This window comes from Rhinolophus sinicus, linkage group LG09 (assembly GCF_036562045.2).
Source record: "Rhinolophus sinicus isolate RSC01 linkage group LG09, ASM3656204v1, whole genome shotgun sequence".
In the NCBI taxonomy this organism is placed as follows: Eukaryota; Metazoa; Chordata; class Mammalia; order Chiroptera; family Rhinolophidae; genus Rhinolophus; species Rhinolophus sinicus.
Window position 1 is genome coordinate 112,606,605 of NC_133758.1, and position 25,578 is coordinate 112,632,182.

At 46.9% G+C, this 25,578-nt stretch overlaps 1 protein-coding gene across 2 annotated transcripts in view; it reads left to right on the forward strand.

The window, feature by feature from the left end:
• VOPP1 (VOPP1 WW domain binding protein) overlaps positions 1-25,578 on the forward strand; it is a 53,298-nt gene that overhangs the window by 7,906 nt on the left and 19,814 nt on the right. Inside the window, exon 2 of one of the 2 annotated variants that reach the window (XM_074341027.1) lies at positions 21,388-21,446. In XM_074341027.1, the coding sequence (XP_074197128.1) occupies positions 21,388-21,446 (59 nt within the window). Of the gene's footprint in view, positions 1-18,419; positions 18,479-21,387; positions 21,447-25,578 lie in introns of both variants that reach the window. The other variant, XM_019726355.2, reaches the window with a different exon arrangement.

Sequence of the window (25,578 nt, forward strand, 5' to 3'; positions counted from 1 at the left end):
CCCCTGTCTTGCCAGACCAGAATGGAGAAGAGCAGGCGGGGCATAGCAAGGTGGAGAGACTGGTGCAGAGCAGAGCTTTTCTAGCTGGAGAGAGGCCTCACCCAAGGACCACCCCACCAGGGTCTCACAGCTGTACTGCTTCATAATTGAGCTGTGACACTACTGAGCTGTAACACTACTGTACATAGCACAGCCGTGCTGTATGTACCACAGCTGAGCTGTTTGCACTGAATGAAGTTGCCTTCTTCTCCACACCCCGAACTGGGGATTCCTTTTGACATTGATTTGGCACCGACAGGCATCGGTTGACAATACCATGCTTGTGTTCCTCACAGTAACTGAGTATTGTCACCCCACTGTACAGGTGTGCAAACTGAGGCTGAGAAGTTATTTATCAAAGGTCCCGAGGGCAGTAAAAAGTGGTAAGAGTTGTTCTTTCTAGTGTTTATGTGTAGGGAAACTGAGGCACTAAAGATTAGGGATTGTCACAAGTCAACATCTTAACTTTTATGCAGTTTTGTCCCTCAGGGGCAGGTGTTTGAGCTGCGGAGAAGGGAGGGAGCTGCGGTACCAACCCGTAGGCCATGGGGGCATTTCAGCAGCTGGATGTGAACACAGAGCCTCCATCCCCTCCCTGCCTTCCATTCCCAGTTCCCTCGTTTTGCTGCTTTCCTTTTCTTTCTTTCTACTGCTTCTCCAAACTCTGCAGACAAATCGATAATTTTTAAAAGTATGTTTCTCTGTGTAATTACCTTTCAGCTGGATTTGTCGTTTGGCTTCAAAGCACGTTTGAATGGATGCTTTAACTTGGAAATAGCACTTCATTTGGAAGATAACCTTTGGCCGGCTTTTCTCCTGCCCAGTACACAGCAGAGCGTCCCCTTCTCAGTGGCCCTGCCTTCTCCGTCACTCGCCATCGTCTTCTCGGGCCCCTTGTTTGCACCTTAGCTGTTGACGTGTCCTAACCCTGCTTGAGGACTTCCTCCTCTCCTCGTTTTCTGAAAGATCCTGGGGCATCTCATGCGCATCTAAATCTTCATTGGCAGTATTTATGCTAATGTCTCCATTTCTAGCCCAAGAATTCCCTGCTGAGCTCCAGCCCTTATCGATCCAGTTGTCTAATAGAAATGTCCGCCAGGGTAGCACAGGTCTCTCAGATCCTGTATCTGTAGCAGAGCTCACCCTTTCACCAAACGCCCCCCATTGGGTTCTGTCTCAGTCAGTGGCCCCCCACCCACCCAGGACACTACTGCAGTAACCTGGGGCCCCTCCAGCCCCTCCCTTTCTGCATCCTCTGTAGTCCCCAGGTCCTATTGATTCTCCCTCCTTACGTTTCTAGAACGCTCCTCTCCCAGGCCTCCATTTTCTCTATACCTGCTTCAGTCCTCCTGCCTGTGTACAACCTTCCTCCATCTGCCTGTGTGACATTTTGAAACCCTAATCCAACCTGTCACTTCCCTACTTGAAATACGTCAATGGGCCTAAAACTCCAACCACCCTTAGCTCAGTCACAGCACTCATCCGTGCCCTGTTAGTTCCTTAGGGGGTACGTGGTGGAGCTGTCCCATCCCAGCTTTTCTGACGCCACGCCCTTTCCCTAACCAGGTGCCAGACACGAGATGTTTTAGATGTTTAAGTGTGTGAATTAAGCGATCCCTGCACACGTCTGAGAGCCTGTCCTGTCAGCAGTAAGTGGGCGAGCAGGAGGCTTTGCACGATCAGGTGTCTGCCCTTCCTCTTGGCCAGTGATCACAGTTCTGGATAAGCGCTTGCATTTTGGAGATCACAGTGGGTGCGAGGGACAGACAGCCAGGACTGTGACTTCTGGACAGAGGACGTAGTGGCCAGGGTTGCCAACACGCATCCCTCCAGCACATGCCTGTCACAGTGTAGTCGTTCGAGGTGACGTGCCCTGAGTTGTGCAGTGTGCAACCTGTGACGCTGAACTGGATGGAGTCAGGAACAGCCCCGCTCTAGGTTCCAGGGTCTGGAAGGAAATGATGCCTGGCTGCTGGGCCTAGGAAGAGTGTGCGTGAAGAGTGTGGGGGGGGGGGGGAGGAGAAGGGAGCAGAGTGACGCCACTGCAGCCAAACGGGCTCGGGGCCCCTTTTACTATGGTGACGTATGACATAAGTAGCCTTGGTGTGAGGGGCAGTGGGTTGCTGGGGATGGGACGGGCTGGGGGCTCCTGACAGGGATGAGGGAAGAATCTACTTTTGACCCCCCAGTTTGTCTCATTGGTTTCTTTAAAGGAACTATGTAAACCCAAACCAAAGCTGGTAGACCTAGATCTATGATCTAAATGCTATTTGTTTTGCTGTAGATAAATTGGAGTTCACAGCCAAACGGGGGTGTATATTCATGGTCAGCACCCTGTGGCTCCCAGGCTGGTTTTACGTCCCCCGCTTTGGAAGCAGGCCCCTTACAAAGGTTTTGCTGGTGAGAATTCCACTGGCCAGTCCTGACTCCACCCAACTGCTGCAAAAGTGGAAATGAAAACACATCCCCACTGCATTCTGCTGGGCATGGGACTAATTGCTAGGGACTGCATTAGGAACTGTCCCCAAACCCCTCCTTTCTGAAAAAAAAAAAAACACAAAAAAACAAAAAACAACTCTCGCATCCCAAATTTACCACTCATCAGTATACAAGATGTAATTGCTTTCTAACAAAGCCTCCTGGTCGTGTGACACAGTCAGACATTGTGAGTGAGGTTATGAGACATCATTAACTTGTATGCCTAGACTGTTAACTCCCTGAATTTTTCCAAGTCTAAGTTATTTGGGGAAGATTGACAGGTGTAATTATGCGGTTAAGCTTTGTCATGTTTACTGCAGCAGCAACATTGAAACGTAGACAGAAAGCTGCCAGCCTTGCCGAGAGCGAGTGAACGTTCATCAGCAATTTGCAATCAGCAGCGAGCATCACATTTAACTTGGCTTCAGTGGTGCAGTCGAGGGAACCTTGTGTCTTGTCTCCATAGGGTTCTGTCACCTTTCTGGGGTTAGGACAGTCAAATGAGTCAGGCTCTGGGAGGTCTCTCGGGGGAGCAGGGCTCCACCAGCCACCTTTCCACTTTTTTCCTAGAGTGAAAACCTTACGGCAGTGACCTGGTGGGTCAGACACTGCCTTAGGAGGGACCTGAGCTGTCACCACCTGGGTGTCACCGAATGTTTGGAGGTGATGCAGTGTGGTAGGAAAAGGGCAACTTTGGAGCCAGACAGACCTGATTCCAGCATTTTCTTTTTGGTCACGTCACTTAGCTTTCCTGGACTTGTTGATAGCTCTGGGGAAATCATGCTTGACTTGCAGAAGCTATATGAGCTTGGAGCTCCTGTGTGAGTGTGGAGTCTGTCAAATGATAAATGTCTATAAACGGTGGCTGCTGTTCTTCATATGTGTCATTCGCTTTCTGGTAAGGACAACCATTTAATTTAAGATGGGAGATACTTGCCACCCCATTCTGAGAGACAGTGTGAAGAGAACAGCCTTTTAAGGCCATTTAGCTCTTGGGCGGACAGGCATTTTGTGCAGAGCTTTTGTTGTATCTCTTCTCTCGTCGCCGTTTTTAAATTGAGAAGGTGCTTGCCTTGTCCGCCTTTCTGGTCCTTTAATGGACGGCCTCACCCATGGGATGCAAGCTAAAACCAGCAGAAGACACAGACCCCACTGTCCTGGTCCCACTGCTTCCTTTCCTGCCATTTCACGGGTCCCTAACCTGGCTCCCAGAGCTGCCTGCCCACCTCTCCACCCTTTGTCAGCTCAACACCTGTTTTGTATTTGTTCTCCTGCTTCAACTTTCATTTTGTCCTGTTTGCCCTCCTGTTGCATGAAAAGGAAAGCCAGGGCCCCTCCCTCTGTCTAGTTGACTCCCCCACCACCACCACCACCACTCAATGTTTTCCTAAGAGAAAGGACTCGGACCTTCCTCCCTCTCTGCATTTAGACATTCGCTTGGATGGCATAGTCACCCTTTGGGATATGTTTGGGGAGTGCTCAGAACCCGACGTTGTACTGAACACATTTGGGGCTGTTTCAGCCAGGTCGGTGATTGGCCGACCAGACCGGCAGTTTCCCTGTGAGAATGTGCGTGTGCCCCTTTGCATTTCGTCATGCTGTCTGTCCTCTGGAATGCCCTCTCCGCAACTTTCTGTTCTCATTTCAAACACAGCCTTTGCCAGGAAGCCTATCCTGATCCCTCAAGCCTACAATGTAATCTCTGACTTTCAAACGTCTTGGTTCAAACGTTAGCTTTATTTATTTTGACACAAAATGAATACATTCTAATTGTGGAATAATTACAAAGTGGAGACATACAAAAAAAAAAAACAAAACCCCCAAAATGTGGCACTCCTAATTCACCACTTAGAGCTGCTCACAAGTTGCTAGCTTGTTGCTAAACTCAGTCAAGGCCAAGTCTTAAACATCCTGGAAAAACAACTGCTACATGTTTTTGTCCCCTCATTTGCATATTGAAACTAACCAATCCCTGTGAACCTAGCCAGGATCCTGCATTTGCATGAGATAATTATACTTTGTGGGGTTTGCCTTTCTGAACCCTGCCTTTCTTTGTTTTCCCCAGAGTGCAGTGGGTTGCTACTGTCTGAATCTGTCCCCTCATTTTGCTCAAATAAATGCTTTTTATTCTTACTCAAAGTCTAAAATTAATTTTGGTTGACAGATTTTTTTTTCACAAAAAAATCTGGACATCTAGATTTTTCTGTAACATTTCCTTATCTTAAAGCTATTGTGGACCCCAAAAAAGAAAACATCACCAGCAACATAAAAAGCTATTGTGGATCAAACAAAACACGTCCGTGGGTGGCTGGTTGGAGACGATCATTCTCAACTCAGTTTCTAGTAAGGGCTCGAATGGGTGGTGCACTCACTGCTGTGCGTTCAGAGGTCTCTCTAAAGGTATTTTCCCACTGTTTCTGGAATTGACATGATTCTGTAACTCCCAAGACGCTAGCAGGATTTATTGGTATAAAGAGACGTAAGTGTAAATTGTAGACCCCTATACTTAAATGTCAGAGAACAGGACTTCACTACAAAATTAGCCAAAATGTCCTGCCTAGCTTCAGTGTTTATGTGGCATCATAGTTAAAAGAGCCACAGAGGTCACCTGGCTGCTGCTCCTCAGAAGTCACCCATCTTGGATAAGGGATGCCTCCTTGGTCTTGCTGGGATTCTGTTACCTGTGAAATCCTTGGCGTCTTTTGTCTTTCTTCCCAGTCTGAGAGATGGAACGGGGTTTGACTGGATATTAGTAGGCCTTTGGTGAGAGCATTGGAATAACATCCAAGCAGCCACTACTTCCTGGAGTTACACCTGCATCCTTCCAGCTGACCTGGGGATGCTGACATCCCCAGATAACGACCACAGCCCTTCCAACTTGGCCCGGAGGCCCTCTGCCACCTTCTCCATCACTCCCACGTCTGTCCTCTGTATTTCAAATCCGGGGGCCTTAATTTAGGTTTTTATTGTTCTGTTTTTGTATAGTATGTTCATATATTTTTAAACAAACTTTAATTTTGGAATAATTTCAGATTTATAGAAAAGTTGTGAAGCTAATATACAGAGCCCCTGTGTACCTCTTACCCAATCCTCACTAACTTAACATCGCAGATTGCCAGGCTACATGTGTTAAAAAGAAATCTAGGTTGATATAATTATGTTAGTTATACTTTAGGCTTTATTTGAATTTCACCAGTTTTTCTACTAATGTCTTTTTCTGTTCTAGGATCCAATCCCAGATACCATATTGAATTCAGGGTTTATTCAGTTTCTCTCTTAATTCAGTGAGAAAAAGCATCCTAAATTCTAAATCATCAATTTAGATACAGTCTTTTGAAATATGATCTATTTCTAAGTTGGGATGTACCTGCATTAATTCATTAGTGATCTTTTCAGCAGCTATTCCATTACATTGGGGGGGGGTGCTGTGTGTCCAATTATACACACACACACACACACACACACACACACACACAGTATTTTGCCATGTATAATGTGCAGCCACATTTTTGACCCAAACTTTCAGGGGAAAAAAAAATCTTTAGTTTTAATTTTTTAATTCAAATTTTCATTTGTTTACATTTAGGTACTTGTTTTTTGTATTATAAAGGAATTTTAGCATTTTTTTAACATATTATGATACAAGAAATTTTATGTAACAAGTAATTGCAAAACACAAGAAGAGATACAAGGTACAAGAAATTTTATGTACCAGTAACAAATTTACGATATTTACACATCATAAAAGGCCAAGAACTCTTTGTCGTTGCAAGTTCCTCATGAGTTCATCAAAACTATTGTATTCCAGCGTATTATTTTGCATATGGATATTGTTATTGATTTCTAGAGTTACACTTTTAACTCATACGTGTAAATAAAAGAATTAAGAACATTTATGTAGATACGGAATCAGTACTACCCATATATAATGTATATCCTTATTTTTCCCTCACAAATTTGGGCAAAAAAGTATGCATTATACATGGCAAAATACGGTATATATATAAAGTATGCTTTGCCCCATGTTGACCCTGAGAAGATGATACCTACTGAAAAGGACTACTCATGGTTAATTGGATGCAAATTTATAACCAGAGTCTAGTGGCCATTGTTTGCAGAGGTCCCTCACACATGCTGCATTTCAGGGAAAAGCCATAGAGTGCGTCACCAAGCCTCCTGCACTGTGCTCCTGCCAGCTGAGTCGACCCTTTTAAGTGAGCTCCTAAGATTGAAATTCAACCAATAGGACTGAGACTTTTCCCGTTCAATTGGAGCTGTGCCAATATAGCCTCATTTGCATCTTCACCAACCAATCAGAGCACGTCCATTCCAACCAGTCAGGATAGTACTATTTGGACCAATTAAACTGAGGGCTTGCTTAGAAATGGACCAATCGGAATGGGGGCAGGCACTCTTCTCTATATAAGCCAGCTTCACTGCTTCCATTGAGCACACTTTCAGTTGCCAAGGGAGACTGCATTTCCCTTTTTGGAGCTGCAATATGGGCTGGGGGTGAACCACCAGATGAGCTGCAACACTTAAGCTGAGCTGTAACGCTGGGGCGTCTCTGCCCAGGCTGCCTCACAGCCCAGCTGTCTCACAGCCGTGCGGTTCCACCAGCCTAGCTGTTTCACAATTGAGCTGTTTTCACTGAAAAAAGTCTCTCCCCTCACCACACCTGAAATTGGGAACTCCTGTTGGTGTTGCATCAGTGACAGCGACCTTTAGTTGGCACCTTGTTGTTCTGTATAGTTGTCTGTGTAGTAGGTTCAGCAACCATTTCTTGAGCCCGTCTATGGCCATTGTCCTAGGACCATGGCTGGAAGGGAGAATACCTGGGAACCTGTCCTCCTTCAAGACCTCACATTCTGTTAGGAAGGAACATGAACTCCATCCGCGGCCGAGTCTGTGTAGGCTGTGGCTCTTGCTCATGGAAAAGCTGATTATCCCGCTATGAATTATTCAGGGCCTTTGTTTCTCTTCTTTTTGGCTTCACATTTGGCCATTTCACAGCTCATTAGTTTTGCTTTAAGGACAGGCAGGGAGAGAGAGGAGTAGGGAGAAACTGAATTCAGTGTGTTTGAAGCTTTGTTGTAAAGGGGTGAATACCATTCTTAAATTTCTGAGGATTTCATCTATCTTGACCTTGCTACCTAGTTTCATAGATAATTGATTTGATGGTTTTAATTTTTTAAACAAAATAAATGCATGTATGTGCTTTAAAAAGCTATAAAACAGAATGTGAGGGCCTCTCCCCTCCCCTTTACCTCCTAACCTTAGACCCTCTCTGTAAAGGGAGCTATTGTTAAATTTCTTTTGCAGCGCAATGAATTTTTTTTTTTAATTATATACTCGGATATTTCGTTAAAAGTACACAGATGGGATCATGTTATACACAATGTCCTGCATCTTCTTTTTTTTTTGGTAAGAGATATTTCTTGGAGATCTTTCCACAAACCCACTGCATTCCCCTGAGAATTACAGAGTGTTCTTTTGTAGGAATGATCGTGATTCATTAATCAGCTCTCTTCTGATGGACATTTAGTTAGTTTCTAGCTTTTTGCTGTTAAACAATCGTGTGTGAAACTCTTGGGCAAGTGTCTGTCTTAGACTCTTTTGCAAGTTTGCACACTGTTGGATTGTTATGTTTGCCATTAAACCGTGAAAGGTCACAATTTACTGTGATTCTCAGCTGAGCTGTGGAATCCTGAGGCTTTCGATTGTACATGATTCCTTGTGAGTGGCTCGGGTGCAGCTCGGTCGGAAAGGCTCAGGTTCTGATTTTGAGATGATCCTTGAGAATTAAGTTAGAAAAGGTCCCAAACATATTGCTCCTTTCAGGGTCCTGAATTTATTCTTTGCATCTTTGTGTTGCTTTGGAGGCTGGAAGGACAGTGGTTAAATCTTTGATTGGGCTTGGAGACAGAGGGAATAGCTTGGTTAGAGATGGCAGTTCCAAGTGGGAAACCCATAGCTAGCTGTCCACAGTGCAGCTTGCTTGCGTAAGGGATGGCATTTGTGCACACCACCTACCCGTTCTGGTTTGTGTAATAGACTTGGCACTATTCTGTGTTCCAGAAACACTTACAGTGAGATGGGCCAGGAGACATGCTCTCTAGCGTGGATTAGTAATGCACGTTCTCCGCCACGTCAGCTGGTGAAGAGAGGTGTTTTGCAGCCCAGAGTTAGTTCTGGGAGCAGCGGTGAGGGTGAGAGGCAGTTTGGTGGGACTGAGCCAGGCTGGAGCCGGACCTTTGGGTCTGGCTGTGTGAGCCCCCCCACTCGGAGCTGTAGTTTGCCCAGTGGGGCGCTTGCGGCCTTCCCACTGGCTGGTGGAGAGGCGCTAAGGGGAGAGATGAAGGAAGTGGGGGAAATGGCACTGTGGGCAGCTGAGGGCCCTGGTTCATCCAGGCCTCTGCTCAGGGCCAGTGGAGCCCGCAGCAGTTAGTACTGACTCACTAAGTGCATTTGGGGAGAATGACTTTCGAGTGGTTTGAGAGCTGGGTTTTCATTTAAATGGTTGGGAGTAGTTGCAGTGGGAGGAGGTGGTGTTTCCTAATGGCCTTGGGGGGGCAGTCCCATTTTTTGTACTTTTACACACATTAGTGCATTGAACCATTATAGTACCCTCAGTGAGGAAGATGTTGTTACCTGCTTTTAACAGACGGACGAGGACACCAGCAGAGCCAGGAGTGAAATCGAGCCTCAGCGGTTTATTTAGGGTCATTCTGTAGTTGGTTGTATTCTTGCGACCTAGTCAAAGGCAGGGCACTGGGGCTTTGCTGCGTTGTTCCGGACTCCCAGTGTGACGCCGAACTGCACACGGGGTATTCTCATGGGTTCTGGCCGTTGGTTGGCTGCTGGTTGAACTTGCTGCCGCCGGGCCCAAAGTGTGGGCTTCAGAAAGAAGAGTGTCACTGGGGGGTGGTACGTTATCTTCCCGAAAACTGGAGCGCAAAGTGACTTTGTCTGACTTACAGGCCTCCACTTGCTCAAAAGCCGATGGCCTGGTAGCTGTGACCTGCTGGGGTTAGTTCCAGTAGACTCTCTGTGAATAAAATCACCCCCGGGTGTACCGTGTGAGCTAACCACCTGGTCGACTTACCTGAGAGGGGCTTTGAATGAGATGCTTGGCTCCATCTTTGCTGACATTGCTGAGCCCTCTGGTCGCTCAGGATACAAACGTGGGAATGGCCTAAGGAAGGCAGCAGAAGCCAGTGGGAGCTGCCAACAGAGTGTCAGGGCCGATTAGCGGGGCCAAGCGGAGGCCAAGAGCACAAGTTCATGGGAGCAGTCTTCCCATGTAGGTCCAGCTCGGTCCGGAAGGGGGGGTTCTTACAGCCCTTGCCAGTCAGGGAGGCTAACGGGTCAGGCTAGAAGAGCCTGATTCCCTCTCAGCATTCAGGCTACTGTCAGGAAATGGCCAGTCCTTTCCCTCCAGAAGCTTCTGACTGCTTAGCATTTCTAGTAAACTTTCCAAACTTCTCAGATCTAACTAGAAATCCATTTTTGCTGGCGGGCAGGCCCCACCTGCCTCCTTCCCCCAGTGCTGCTGGAAGAGTTGAGGGATTTCACACTGTCTGAACTCCATTTGGTTCACTTCCTGTTACAATTCTGGGCAGTTAGGGATATTTCTGTCCTGCTGAGAATGAAACTGGATGCCTGCGTGAACCCAGGTGGGGAAAGGGTGCCTTTTCCCTGTGCCTGACGTGACACCTGCCTGAACAGTGGTCAGAACGGCTGCCTGTCACCACTCTCCCCCCACGCCCAGGCCAGTCGGTGTTCCTCGACGGACAGTGTGTTGTTTTTCTATTACTTTTACCCTTAAGTCTTGCAACATGTCACATGCTTTCCCATTCTCTCCCTCTTCCCCTCCCACATAAAAATTTTTGGGGAGACATGTGACATTTTGCCAGTTCTTGTTTCTCTCAGGCCCTCCCACAGCATGTGTACTTCTGAGTTCTCTGTCCTCAGGTGTCAAATCTTGCCTGGATCTGGTCGAGATGCCAGGTGCCAGCTGGAAAAGCTCCCCGGCTCAGGAGAGAGCCCTGCGCAGTGTGGTGTTCTGGCATTTTGTCGTGGTCAGGACACCTGCAAGGGGGCCATGATGCTGAAATGCGGGTTCACTAGGTCAGAACGGGAGAAACGGCAGAGTGAGCGCAAAGGCCGTGACCCAGTTGGGGGACATACTGCATGAGGGAGGCTGAGGACATCCTTGAGTTTGCCTCCAGTGGGAGTGCGGCTGGCGGCAGCCCCGGCTTCCCAAATGTTCCCGCTCACCAGGGCAACTGAGAATTGGCACACGCTGACGGGTGACTGTCCCAGGGCCGTGCACTGGCCGAGACTGGAGGGTTTGGAAAGTTGTGTGAGAAATGAAGCCACGTCCTCCAGTGGAATTTAGATTATTGGACCTAGAAAACCCAAGGACCGTCTATCTGTTAGGTGTTGGTAGAGATTTCGTGTCATCTGCTTGCATTTCCTTTTTTAACGGTGCTACCACGTCATCTCTTCTCTCTCCTCATCCCCCACTCCCTTAAGAAAATGGAAAAGCACAAAATGATTTCCATCCTAGATTTTTAAAAGCAGGGTACAGTGACAGCTATTAGAAATGATAGCTGACAGAGCTAAGAGACAGAGCTCTAGAAAGTTTGCTGATAATTCTTCCAGAAATGTGTCCTTTTGGGTGGAAAACCAGGGCTGTCCACAACATTTAAAGTAAAGAATTGTTTTCCTTTCAGACCTGAGTTCTGCCATTGTCGTCCTTTCTCCAGCCCAGGCCACATACTCAGGATAAGAGATAAGGGGAGGGGGGAGCCTGGAGGGTGAGAGGTCCCCAAACAGCATCAAGAGGGCGAGATAACAAAGCCCCAGCCACAAAATCAGAAATCAGTCGAGTGTAACCATAGGACAGTGGTGAGTGAAGCAAGTCCCTGAGACCACGTGCCCAAGCCCCGTCTTGGGGGCATATTTCTTGTCATTCTTTAAATAAATGTATTAGGCCCCCTCTACACACAAGGCAGAGTGGTAGCATTAGGGACCCAAATGTGAGTGAGGCTGCTATGGCCCCGCCTTCCTTCCTGTTCGGAGAATAAGGGAAGGGGAGCGGCAGTTAACACCCAGCCCTGAGCTCACTGTAATTACAAAGGACGCGCATGGCTGTGTTGGGAGTGGTCAGCAGAGACCTCCTTGGTCTAATTAAACCCCCCAGTTACCAGTTTTTGAATGAATGATGTGGCATTAGGAAAATGTGTTCCATGAACCTTTTTGGCTGCAGCCCATGCATTCATTTCCTGTCATTCTGTGCCCTGAAGTTGCACCTCTGAGTATTTTTAGCAGCTAAGGACTCTCTTTGGAGGGTGAAAGAGGCTGGTTTTGTGGTTTGGCCCTGGCTGGGCTTCGGGCTCCTTTGGTGTGATTTTTCCTGGTGTGTTAGCCATTGTGAGCAGAGATAACAGTCTTCTTGGCAAAACTGCTAACTAAGTACCTTTGTCCTTTATTTGTTCTTGGAGAGCCAGTAAATGATAATGGTAAGAGTTGTGGGGTGCTCTACGGTATAACCCCTAATAATTCATAAAAGGCTATTTTAGGGGGCTGGAGGAAGGGTCTTTCATGTGGTTTCAATCATCATTTTAGTTTCCTTCTGGACAGTGAAATAATACCTAAAATAATCTAATTCTGGCTTCCTGTGAGAGATGAGACAGGCGTTCCAAAGGGTGGGGATTATGGAATATGGAGGCACCGGAAATTACAGCATCTACACTCTACCAGAGAAAATACACAGACGGTAGAAACTGGCAGGCCTTATTCAAGTCCCAGCTTTCTGCTTGCTTCCTGTGTTGCCTTGGCCAAGTTAATTCACCTCTCTGAGACCTTGGTTTACTCATTTGTAAGCATATATTCTGCCTAACTCCCGGGTGTCATGCTGTGAGGTGAGATTTCATACGAAGAGGCACTCCCAAAATGGCAGCGACTATTTTTACCTTATGATTGAGCAGGAATGAAGAGACACTGCTCCTCATTAGTCATTAGGGAAATGCCACTAAAAACCACCTGGATCCAGTACAGTATCAGGTGGTTAATATAAATTTACTTTCCATTTCTTTATTGGACCATAAGTGATCTGCTTTTTAAAGTAAAATTTAATAGAAAATTTAAAACAAAGTGTTACGAGTTCCATAAAGAAAACTTGGAGACTGATTACCAAGCTGTACCATGAAAAAAAGAATCATCTCTCATACCACCCAAAAGACAATTTATTGTCAGTGTTTTGGGACCTGTCTTTCCATATTATTTTCTCTCTCCTATGATGTGAAATATAGTCTCCTAGACACACTTTTTTATTGGCTTTATTTTTTCTTAGCAAAATATTCTCATATGTTTCTTTACAATCTGGTAGCATCTGCCTACTCATGTATTTTGGATATATTATTATTTTGTTAAACCCATATTTTGAAAATGTTTGTTATTTCCAGTTTTTCTTAATAACACCTATTCACAATTGTTACTATTATTTTCTCGGGTTAAGTGTGATAACCCTGTTTAAGTTATGTACATTTTAAAGTTTTTTTGATAACGTATTGAAACATTGTTCTCTTGACATTACATGTACATTCCCCACACATTATGCGATGTTTTTCCTCTCATGCTCTCATCATCCGTGGATATTTGGATTTTGATAGCTAAAGCCATGTCGTTATAATTTACATTTATTTGATTACTAATACATTTTATCTTTCGAAGTAGGTTTCCTGACCTTTTGTGTTTCTTCTCTGAAGAATTATCTATTTTATTTTTTTCCTATTGGGGCTTTTATCTTACTGAATTATATAAGCTCTTTATTCTTTAAAGACATTAACCTTGTTATATTTCAAAATGTGCCTCTATTGTTTGCCTTTTAATTTTGGTTATTGACTAATTTTCTTATCCTGGAGATGAGGATTTTTATCTCCTCAAAGTAAGGACCTTGAAGGAATCTGTTTCCCTACCATTCCTCTCTTAAAAACTGAAGCAGATAAAGCAAACTAGGGGACTTTATTCAGAGTAAGTTATGAGAGTTCACAGAATTTTCCCAGGGATATGCAGCCAGAACTAATTACGTCTTGTTGCCTGCGTGTCTCCAGAATCTTCAAGCTATTAGTAGACAACGCTACATCTCTGATGGTTATTTGCTGGCAGTATATGCTCTGCTGACGTGGTTTCTTCTGTAAGATACTGGAAGAGCTTTTATTTCTTTTTTCTTAAGAATTTCTCTGCTTTTTTTCCCGTTGATAAATGATGGTTGTGAGAAGCCTCATACTCTTATTTCTAAAATAATCAAGGTTCCTTAGAGTTAGCCGTTCCTGAAAAACAGAGGTCCATACGCCCAAGGATTAATTCCAACACAGGAATTTAAAGCATGATCATTCTTATTATTTGAAATTCTGAGACCTTGAGATAATTACTGTCAGTCCTACCTGTGTTTTTGCAGTGATTCAGTAGGTCCCGGCCCTGCCCGCTGTCTCTGTCCGTGGTCCTGAGCACTGAACCTGCCAGGATCTGAGAGGCTCCCTTTGTTCAGAGTCTGTCTGTGTGGAGTGTAAATGCCCACTCTAATTGGGCTGGAACGCAGCGCAGCCAGGAGCTCACCGCGTGTGTGTCAAGTTTAGCTTTTGATGAATGTGAAAGCAGCACCGAGGCACAGCAGGGTGCCTTTCCCCTTTGACAAAGAGTCATCAGGCTGATCCCCTGGGTCTTCCCACCATTTTGAGACTTATTGTGGACTTGCGGCCTCAGGACAGGGTGGCTAATGCTATCACCACAATAAGGAAAATAAGGATCTTTACCTTCCAGGTGTTGGTGGAATGAGTTCTATTAGTGAAGCGTTAGTTTTGCAGTTTGCTGTTTATTCATTTAAATAGATCTTTAAGTGTATAAATAGCACCCCCCCCCAAACACACACTCAAACAGAAGGAGAAGGGGTGAAATTGAGATAAAACCTATCATGTTTTGACTCTCTTAGGTCCTTGCTCTTAACCACCATGTACCCCAAAGTCACAGATGGCTTCAGTTCTCTCAAAGTGAACCACATGTTACTGTGATACAACTATTCTTTCAACTTGGAGTAGAAAAAGGATGCGCCTTTTGTCAAACAGTAGCATTTTGGGTTCTCCTGTATTGCGTATGGTGAGATGTAGAATAATTTATGTCAATAAGCGGGTTACTGTTGGAGGTTGTTCTTTGGGGTTTGTTTTAGATCCTGGCTAAATATGAGTAACTGTATTTAGGAGGCATTAACTACATGGATACATAGCCTATTCCTTGAATAATAGACCACCAGGATTCTTCCCTGAGTACAGACGTCTTACAACGCCTTTCCGATTTAAATTTTAGATTCCCTCAGTTGAATTGCTCCTGACAGTAGACATTTTTCTCACAGTCCTGCGCATTCTGCTTCGTTAATGGTTTATAAATTGTGCATTGCCTCTCTTTACGCTCTCTTCAAGAAATAGATGGCCATGTTTATTATTGCTTCCATTATACACGTGGAAGGAATATTGCATTGTGAGCTCACTGAGGGCCTGTTGTTCGTGCAGCACCTTGGACAGCACCCCACTTAATGGGGATATTGGTGTAAACACACCTCTACCTGCCGGTTGTATAGAAGTAGAGCACATATAGGTATGCACAGTACATAATTTTGATAAGATAATCAATGGATATGTTTTAGTTTGTGTATTTACTATGCTATACATTTCATTGTTATTTTAGAGTGTACTCTTTCTACTTATTAAAAAAAAAAAAAAAGTTTGCTGTAAAAAGCAATGCTGTCTTTTGCCGGCAGCAGCCTCACACATCTCGTGTTTACTGCGTCTCTTGATCGCGTCATTCCCTCTTGTGCTTGATCGAATCTTCTGTTGTTTTATAAATTTAGTGTAGCCTAAGTACCCAGTGTTGATAAAGTCTCCAGTCGTGCATAGTTATGTCCTGGGTCTTCACACTCACTCCCCACTCACTCACTGACTCCCCCAGAGTAACTTCCAGTCCTGCAGGCTCCGTTCGTGGTCAGTGCCCTATCCAGTGGTACCGTTTTTAATAATTTTTGCTGTATTTTCACTGTACTTTGTGTAGATACCCAAATTCTTACCATTGTGTTACAGTTGCCTTCATTCTTCAGTGCAGTAACATGTTGTACAGGCTCGTTGCCCCGGAGCAATAGGCTCCACCACAGCCCGGGAGTGGAGTGGGCTAGACCGTCGAGGGTGTGTGGAGGTGCGCTCTGGGATGTTCACACAACGACGAAATCACCCAGCGATACACTTCTCAGAACGTACCCTGGTTGTTAAGTGGCACGTGACGTTGCTTTTTCAGGTGGCACTGCATCTTGGAAATCCTCTCACACCAGTTCTGAGAGAGCCCATTCTCACTGGCCGCTTAGTATTGCGCTGTGTGGATGGTGTCGCTTATTTCACCAGTCTGCTAAGGGTGGGCATTGTCATCATTGCCGGGGTTTTGCTATGGGAATTAATGCCACGATAAGTAACCTTATGCCTTATGGCATTCTGTATTTGTGGAAAGAGAATGGTGATGAAAGAGAAATGCATCAGTAGTTTTCCAGATATTACCAAATTTCCTTCCCAACAGCCACATATAAGAGTGTCTGGGAGGGGTGCTGTAGTAAGTTCAGTGCCTTTGTTACTCTGGTGTAGCTCATCCCCCCTTAGAGTCTCACACACACACACACACACACACACACACACACACCTGTGTATGTGCACACTCACCCCCGATGTGGGCAGCTGAGCGTTGAGGAGATCCAAGCTGAGAGAGCTGCCTTCCCCTGAGTCTGCCAACCGCAGAGGCAGCAGTGGCTTCCTGATGTCTCGTCTGGTCCTCTTCCGCCATCCTGTAGTCACAGGACATACAGGGGAGCTGGAGGTGGGCAGAGACGGTTCCTCGGAGTAATGTTAATTAGTCTAGGGGAAAATGCCCAGGGTTGTTCATTTTGTCGCCATAAAGAAACCTTGTGACTTTGAGCAAGACACCCATTGGGGGCCCCAGCTTTTTAATCTATAAAATGGTATTCCAAATATTCACCAAGGAAAAAACCCAGGTGAATCCATGCTTCGTGTTTAAGAGTGAGGAGATGTGGTACTGGGGTCTCAAACGAGTGGTGCTTCAGATTACGGAACCATAAACTAAAGGAAACCCCGTGGTAGGCGGCTGTGGTAGGTCGGGGCTTCCCTCCTGCACCACCCGCGCCACCGGCCTCACCTTGGGTCTGTGCCCTGGGTCTGTGCTGCTGCCTTGGTTATACCTGTAGCAGTGGCCAAGGCAGCAGAAGGGGCAGGGGTTTCAGGTTGAGTTCTGGTGTTCCCTGAGCTTCGAAGGCAGCATTGGAGGAGGCTGATTGTTGATTGTGTGTGTGGAGCTTCAGTGTCAAGTTTCAAGAGCGTGTGCCTGTCTCTAGCAGTGATGGAGAGTAAAGAGGAAACCTCTAAAATGCCACCTTGAAGAAAGACCCAGTTTATCAGCTTATCATAGAAGACTAGTGAAATGAATTGTTATTGGGGACAGAGACCTGCAGTTGCTATTTGCCAAAATAAATCGGTTCCTTCAGCTGTCTGAACTTCATTTCTTGAACCAGACAGGAGCTAACACAGTCTAAATTAAACTCATCTTCCACAAATAAACCTGGGTTACTTTATACTGCTTCATGTGCTTCTGAAAGCCTTTAAAGCACTTAAAAACAAAACAAAACTTTTTTTCACACTTTTCTTAACCCATCCAATTTAGCCAGCGTAACACAACACTTGCACTCACCTCTCCATGGGCATCCTGCTATAGATTTGGGGTCCGTTCTGGGCAGGAGGGCATTGCCGTACCCCTGCTGGAAAGGCCGAGGAGCTAGCAGCCCTGGCCAGGTCCCAGGGCACTGGGGTGGGAAGAAGTGCGGTGCTTGGGCAGGACAGTTAGCTCTGCTTTGCTCAAAGAAAGCTTTGTCGTCACTGTGCCTTTCCTGTTGTCCTGCTGCTGGTGGCTTTGTACCATTGCTGTTTCACAGGCATTATATACACTCCGGCCGGTGCACTCGCTCATGGAGGTAGGGAGTTGTGCAGTTGTTGAACAGTGATGGCACGAGTGGAATAATTTTAGAAGACTAGTTCAGACAGGGCAGAGCGTTTCTGCTTAGGGGTCTCACACAGTGGCTGGCGCCTGTGGCTTGCTCTCACACTGTGAGTTGTCCAGCCAGTGGGATGGCTTCACACCTGCTCTGCCCTACCCTCGGGATGTCCAGTGTCTGACTTCCTTGGAAAGCACAGAGGAGACTCCCATTGCCTTTCTTTGCCCCCCTGCTTCCTCTTTCTCATCCCTGGAATGAGAGCGGGCAAGGAACACCACCATGCTGACGAGTGACCCCTGGCTTAGGGTCTGGCAGACACAGGTCCCCACTGGGGATCAGTGATTTGAATAGGGCTTTTACAATATTCTGAAATATAAAGATCTAGGAAGGTTGAAACGATGGGAAATGTCTTTCGAAAATGAAAATTGGAGGGAAATGGAAATCTTTGTAATAGTTTGTTTCTAACATTCTTTGGATATCTGAATACCATGTGCGTTTAAATAAATGGATTGTCTTTAATTTACCTTTTAGATAAGTTGGTCACCCCAGTGTATTCAGAGATGTGAAAGGCTAGAAAAATAATAGGGAAAGAGATGTTTTCCTATTTTTTTCCCCCTTTTATAAAACAGCTACAAAATCACAATGGGGTGAATCTCCTTCTAATTAATCGTTGCTCCCAAGTCCCCTGCTTTTCACACTTGAAGTTCTAGCCACTCGTCCGTCTTTGTTCCTTTTTGTGAGAGCGTCTCAACAATGTGCAGAGAACATACCACTGACCAGGTGTTTCTTCTTCTCTTTGCAGAGCACGGAGGCTAAAAAACATTGCTGGTATTTTGAAGGACTCTATCCAACATATTACATGTAAGTGTTTGCACTTGTCTGTTGGTCACGTCTTTCTCTGGGAACTGTTTCTTTTGTAGTTAATAGGGCTGATTGCGGGATGGAGAACGCCCTATCTCAGGAGGCCTTCACCCTTGGTTTTCCCCGCCTCTGCTCACTGTCCTCCCTAAGGACACTCAGCCTGCTCAGGCACGTGACGTTGAGGACACTGAAATAGTGGGTGCCGTCTCTGGTGATGTGTGTTAGCTCCTACGTGATGGGGCAGAGGGGCAAGATATGCGAGCAAGGCCAACATTGTGTTGGGGTACTTAGATCTTCCTGGGCCAAGGAGCAAGAGAAATAAGTGGGCATAGAATTTTGAACTTGAGCAGGAAAACGTCCCTGCTGAGCTGCTGTGAGTGTGTGTGAGTGTGTATGTGTGTGTGTGTGTGTGTGTGCGCGCGCTGTCTCTGATTGCCTGGCTCTGGGTCCCCTCACCAAACAGGTGCAGTCACAGCTTTGCGTGGCTCTTTCTGTGCCCTCAGCGCCAGCCAGTCTTGCTCTAACTAAAGCTTTGGTACATTCCCCTCCATTTGTACGTATTTTTAATACCTGCTGTGTTCATCACTGGCTGTTCTTGAGCCACCTGCCCAGGTGGCCAGATTAATTTTCCAGGTTACCAATTGTTGTTTTTGATTGTGTTTTGCAGCCCCATGGGTTTTACATGGAATGTCCCGAACCAATTTTTCCCCCATACTCTGTTATTTTTAGTGTTGAAGTTCACAAAATGTGAGATTTTTTTCCCCCATAGGCATCTAATCATGTCACAGCAGAAACACTGTATATTCTAGCATGTAGGGAGATTGGACAGGGAATATGTAGTAGTAGCCCAGAGGTTGATTACTTAATTGGCCAATACATACATTTTTCTTACCTGTCACTCTTGGGGAGTTTCTAACCTTGATGAGACAAGCGTAGCAGGAGCAGGTGGCTTGGCTGCGAGTGGGGACAAAGCACAGGGCAACGGGCAGTTTTCCTGCCTTGGTTTTGTGTTATTATTAAACACGAGTCCTGAACGCCCCCATAGTGGAAGTGTCGGCAGAACACCTCTGCTGCTGCAAAAAGACAGAACCCCCTTGGAAAATGAAGACTGACTCTAATTACAGGCTTGTCAGGTTGAAGAAAAACGGGTATGGGCCAACAGGGAGATGAAATCCTTCCGTTCTTCTCAGCACGACGCACTGCCTTGGTCGCTGTGGTTCCTCGGTGCCACTTCTGCTGCCACTGGGGCTCCACCGGCCTCACCTTGGGTCTGTGCCCTGGGTCTGTGCTGCTGCCTTGGTTATACCTGTAGCAGTGGCCAAGGCAGCAGAAGGGCAGGGGTTTCAGGTTGAGTTCTGGTGTTCCCTGAGCTCAAGGCAGCATTGGAGGAGGCTGATTGTTGATTGTGTGTGGAGCTTCAGTGTCAAGTTTCAAGAGCGTGTGCCTGTCTCTAGCAGTGATGGAGAGTAAAGAGGAAACCTCTAAAATGCCACCTTGAAGAAAGACCCAGTTTATCAGCTTATCATAGAAGACTAGTGAAATGAATTGTTATTGGGGACAGAGACCTGCAGTTGCTATTTGCCAAAATAAATCGGTTCCTTCAGCTGTCTGAACTTAATTTCTTGAACCAGACAGGAGCTAACACAGTCTAAATTAAACTCATCTTCCACAAATAAACCTGGGTTACTTTATACTGCTTCATGTGCTTCTGAAAGCCTTTAAAGCACTTAAAAACAAAACAAAACTTTTTTTCACACTTTTCTTAACCCATCCAATTTAGCCAGCGTAACACAACACTTGCACTCACCTCTCCATGGGCATCCTGCTATAGATTTAGGGTCTGTTCTGGGCAGGAGGGCATTGCCGTACCCCTGCTAGAAAGGCCGAGGAGCTAGCAGCCCTGGCCAGGTCCCAGGGCACTGGGGTGGGAAGAAGTGCGGTGCTTGGGCAGGACAGTTAGCCCTGCTTTGCTCAAGGAAAGCTTTGTCGTTACTGTGCCTTTCCTGTTGTCCTGCTGCTGGTGGCTTTGTACCATTGCTGTTTCACAGGCATTATATACACTCCGGCCGGTGCACTCGCTCATGGAGGTAGGGAGTTGTGCAGTTGTCGAACAATGATGGCATGAGTGGAATAATTTTAGAAGACTAGTTCAGACAGGGCAGAGCGTTTCTGCTTAGCGGTCTCACACAGTGGCTGGCGCCTGTGGCTTGCTCTCACATGTGTGAGTTGTCCAGCCAGTGGGATGGCTTCACACCTGCTCTGCCCTACCCTCGGGATGTCCAGTGTCTGACTTCCTTGGAAAGCACAGAGGAGACTCCCATTGCCTTTCTTTGCCCCCCTCCTTCCTCTTTCTCATCCCTGGAATGAGAGCGGGCAAGGGACACCACCATGCTGACCAGTGACCCCTGGCTTAGGGTCTGGCAGACACAGGTCCCCACTGGGGATCAGTGATTTGAATAGGGCTTTTACAATATTCTGAAATATAAAGATCTAGGAAGGTTGAAACGATGGGAAATGTCTTTCGAAAATGAAAATTGGGGGGAAATGGAAATCTTTATAATAGTTTGTTTCTAACATTCTTTGGATATCTGAATACCATGTGCATTTAAATAAATGGATTGTCTTTAATTTACCTTTTAGATAAATTGGTCACCCCAGTGTATTCAGAGATGTGAAAGGCTAGAAAAATAATAGGGAAAGAGATGTTTTCCTTTTTTTCCCCCTTTTATAAAACAGCTACAAAATCACAATGGGGTGAATCTCCTTCTAGTTAATCGTTGCTCCCAAGTCCCCTGCTTTTCACACTTGAAGTTCTAGCCACTCGTCCTTCTTTGTTCCTTTTTGTGAGAGCGTCTCAACAATGTGCAGAGAACATACCACTGACCAGGTGTTTCTTCTTCTCTTTGCAGAGCACGGAGGCTAAAAAACATTGCTGGTATTTTGAAGGACTCTATCCAACATATTACATGTAAGTGTTTGCACTTGTCTGTTGGTCACGTCTTTCTCTGGGAACTGTTTCTTTTGTAGTTAATAGGGCTGATTGCGGGATGGAGAACGCCCTATCTCAGGAGGCCTTCACCCTTGGTTTTCCCCGCCTCTGCTCACTGTCCTCCCTAAGGACACTCAGCCTGCTCAGGCACGTGACGTTGAGGACACTGAAATAGTGGGTGCCGTCTCTGGTGATGTGTGTTAGCTCCTACGTGATGGGGCAGAGGGGCAAGATATGCGAGCAAGGCCAACATTGTGTTGGGGTACTTAGATCTTCCTGGGCCAAGGAGCAAGAGAAATAAGTGGGCATAGAATTTTGAACTTGAGCAGGAAAACGTCCCTGCTGAGCTGCTGTGAGTGTGTGTGTGTGTGTGTGTGTGTGTGTGTGTGTGTGTGCGCACGTGCGCTGTCTCTGATTGCCTGGCTCTGGGTCCCCTCACCAAACAGGTGCAGTTACAGCTTTGCGTGGCTCTTTCTGTGCCCTCAGCGCCAGCCAGTCTTGCTCTAACTAAAGCTTTGGTACATTCCCCTCCATTTGTACGTATTTTTAATACCTGCTGTGTTCATCACTGGCTGTTCTTGAGCCACCTGCCCAGGTGGCCAGATTAATTTTCCAGGTTACCAATTGTTGTTTTTGATTGTGTTTTGCAGCCCCATGGGTTTTACATGGAATGTCCCGAACCAATTTTTCCCCCATACTCTGTTATTTTTAGTGTTGAAGTTCACAAAATGTGAGATTTTTTCCCCCATAGGCATCTAATCATGTCACAGCAGAAACACTGTATATTCTAGCATGTAGGGAGATTGGACAGGGAATATGTAATAGTAGCCCAGAGGTTGATTACTTAATTGGCCAATACATACATTTTTCTTACCTGTCACTCTTGGGGAGTTTCTAACCTTGATGAGACAAGCGTAGCAGGAGCAGGTGGCTTGGCTGCGAGTGGGGACAAAGCACAGGGCAACGGGCAGTTTTCCTGCCTTGGTTTTGTGTTATTATTAAACACGAGTCCTGAACGCCCCCATAGTGGAAGTGTCGGCAGAATACCTCTGCTGCTGCGAAAAGACAGAACCCCCTTGGAAAATGAAGACTGACTCTAATTATAGGCTTGTCAGGTTGAAGAAAAACGGGTATGGGCCAACAGGGAGATGAAATCGTTCCGTTCTTCTCAGCACGACGCATTGCCTTGGTCGCTGTGGTTCCTCGGTGCCACTTCTGCTGCCACTGGGGCTCCACCGTGTCTTCTGTGCACACGGGTCTTTCTCGGGTTGGTTTGCAAGTCAGCTGATGAACCACGTCGGGGTTTTCAGAGGCTGGGGAGGAGGAGGTCGTTGCTGGTCCCTGGTTTTTTGGTCACCGGTTCCTTTATTCATTTACTGATTCACGACTTACTTTGAAAGTCTCTTTGCATCGACGGAGAAGACAAAGGCAGACGCTGTCCTTGTCCCTCAGGCCTGCTGGTTTGGAGTCCCTTCACCTCTCTTCTCTACCGATAAGGAGGGGAAGGGTCCTGAAAACTAAAATGTACGGTCACTCTCTTATCAGAATACTGAAAAAAATCAGTGCCACGCTGCCAGTGTGGAAGAGCTTCTTCCTTATATTTATTTTTCCAGGAGTCTTACGGTATCGGGTCTTATGTTTAAGTCTTGGATCCATTTTCAGTTGATTTTTGTGAGTGGTGTGAGACGGGGTCCTGTTTCATTTCTCTGCATGTGGTGATCCGGTTTTCCCAACACCGTTTGTTGAAGAGACTGTCCTTTCTGCCTTGGGTGTTCTTGGCTCCCTTGTCAACTATTAGTTGACCGTACACGTGGGGGTTTATTTCTGGGCTCTCTATTCTATCCCATTGGTCAATGTGTCTGTATGTATGCCAGTGCCACACTGTTTTTATTACTATAGCGTGGAAATCACAAACTGTGATATTCTTTGTTCTGCTTTCACAAGATGGCTTTGGTTATTTGGGGTCTTTTGTGGTTCTATACCAATTGTAGGGTTTTTCTTTCTTGCTCTTGGTGATTCTGGGAAGGCCCCTTCTCAGCTTGTCTGTGGTATCCAGAGGTTACGGGGGCTCCGTGGTGCCTAAGTGGGCACTGCCATGACCATAACCGACCCCTTTGTGGGCTTTGGAGGCCTCTCAGATCAGGAGCAGTGTCTCTTCTGTGTATAAAAAATGTCACCCTTTCTGCTGAGATTTGTGGCCCATGGCTCTGCAGCTTGTCCCTAAGGCTCTCCTGCCCACAGCCACCATCCACGGCAGAACATGTGTCTGCCAGAGTGGAAGTGGGAGGCTTGGGAGGCAAAAGCAGGAGACAGGTGACCTGGTGCCAAGTCTGTACTGGGCACGAGGTCTCAGTGAGTTTCCAACTGGGGGGGACCAGGAACCTCAGGCCTTCTGCGACGTTGACAGAGGTGGAAGAACCTCACATTGAGGGCCTCTCAGCCCTGGTTCAGCCTGGGCCGGCAGCTTCTTCAGGGGTCTTGTTCACAACTGGGTCACATCTCTGGGTGCCATATGGATGGAACAGCGGCTGGGCATTTGGCTCCTGGGTGTTCTGTTGTCTCACTTCGTGTAGTTTTTGGTTCAGATGTAAGTACCATTGGAGGCGAGAATGTGGGGGAACTTCTGACGTCAGCTGCACTGAGACTCGAGGAAACCCACACACTGCCTGGCTCAAAGGAGAGAACAGGCGGGAACAGATGTGTGGAAAGCATTTGGTCAGGTGTGAAGGGAAGCTGGGGCACACGAAACAGAACTAAGGCATATACCCAGCAGGGTCACGCATTATTCCTCCGGTGTTTTTGGAGTACCGGTTACTTCCACACCACCACTGAAGGAGGAGGGAGCGAGCGTGTAGGGACGGTAAGTAAAGGTGATGGAGGTGGGGCCCGCCCTGCGGGAGCCCACGGTCCATGGCTTGTCCAGCAGCAGCGTGTGTCCAGCTCTGGGCAGAGATCATTCTGTCCAGTACTGCCCTTCTCTGGCTATTGATTTTGACCAGGTCCTTTCCAGACCTTATTCCCAAGTCTCGCGTTGGAGTGTGAAGCTTCTTGTAAAGTACTCGCGTTACCCTGGTTGATTGTGTCTCTCTGGGCTCATTTCTCTGCTGTGAATAATTAACGGTGTGAGTGGATGAAGTGTTGTTCACAGGTGTCAGAGCAAGATCCCGAAACAGGCTTCGTACAGCCAGTGCCTGGCGGGGCTGCCCTACATGGCTGCTGGAGTCGGCAAGGCCAAGATCAGTTGGTTCTAGGGGCCCTGGGACACAGGCCACCTCTGCCGGTCAGCAGACACTGTGTGCCCCCCCCACCCCCGCCCCGGCCCTGTGGTCAGACCCTGGGCTTGATGGAGCGTTCTGTCTGTGCGAGGTCAGCTGTCTCCGGGTGCCTAGCTCTCCTCCAGATGCGCCGGGTGGAAAGGGGTGATGGGTGGGGCCGGGTCCTCCACTGTGCATTCCTCCCCATAGCCTTCTCCCCAACCCTTGCTCCTTTGTCCTGATGGATGCCTGGCAGAGGGCAGGAGGTGAGATGGAGAAATAAGGTGAGACTCGCTGAGAAGGGTCTTGAATGGACTTCTGAGGAGCTGAGACTTCCCTCTGCAGAGGGAGGCCGTGGCATCCGCCTGTCTTTCAAAGGCTGGCAGGGCCGTACTTGGAGGGACGTGGAGGCTGGAGGCTCTGACTGTTGGAGTGGGGATGGGGCTGAGGGACGAGGCGGTGGGCAGGCACAGAATTTCACAGGAAGACCATTGTGGGGGGAGAGGGAGTCAGTAGCTCAGGGGGTTCTGGCCGGCCCGGCAATGAGACAGACCATGAGAAGAGCATGCAGGGAGGGGTGAGCCAAAGAGGGAGCGGAGGGCGTCAGCTGTGTGTGTGTTGAGCTGGAAGCTTACGGAACAGCCAGGAAGTGTGGGCAGTGGGAGCTTCGCTTTTGCAGGAGCGAGTCCAGAGACAGGATGTAGATTTAAGAGTTCTGAGTGTACAAATAATAAGAGTTAACCAACTCAAGTAAAAGTAAAATTCAGAAAGTAAGCCAGGTATCAACCAGAATCTAATTTCCCAGATTTTTGAGCGCAGGGGTGCCAGAATCTGTCTGCTTTCCAGATCTCATGGCC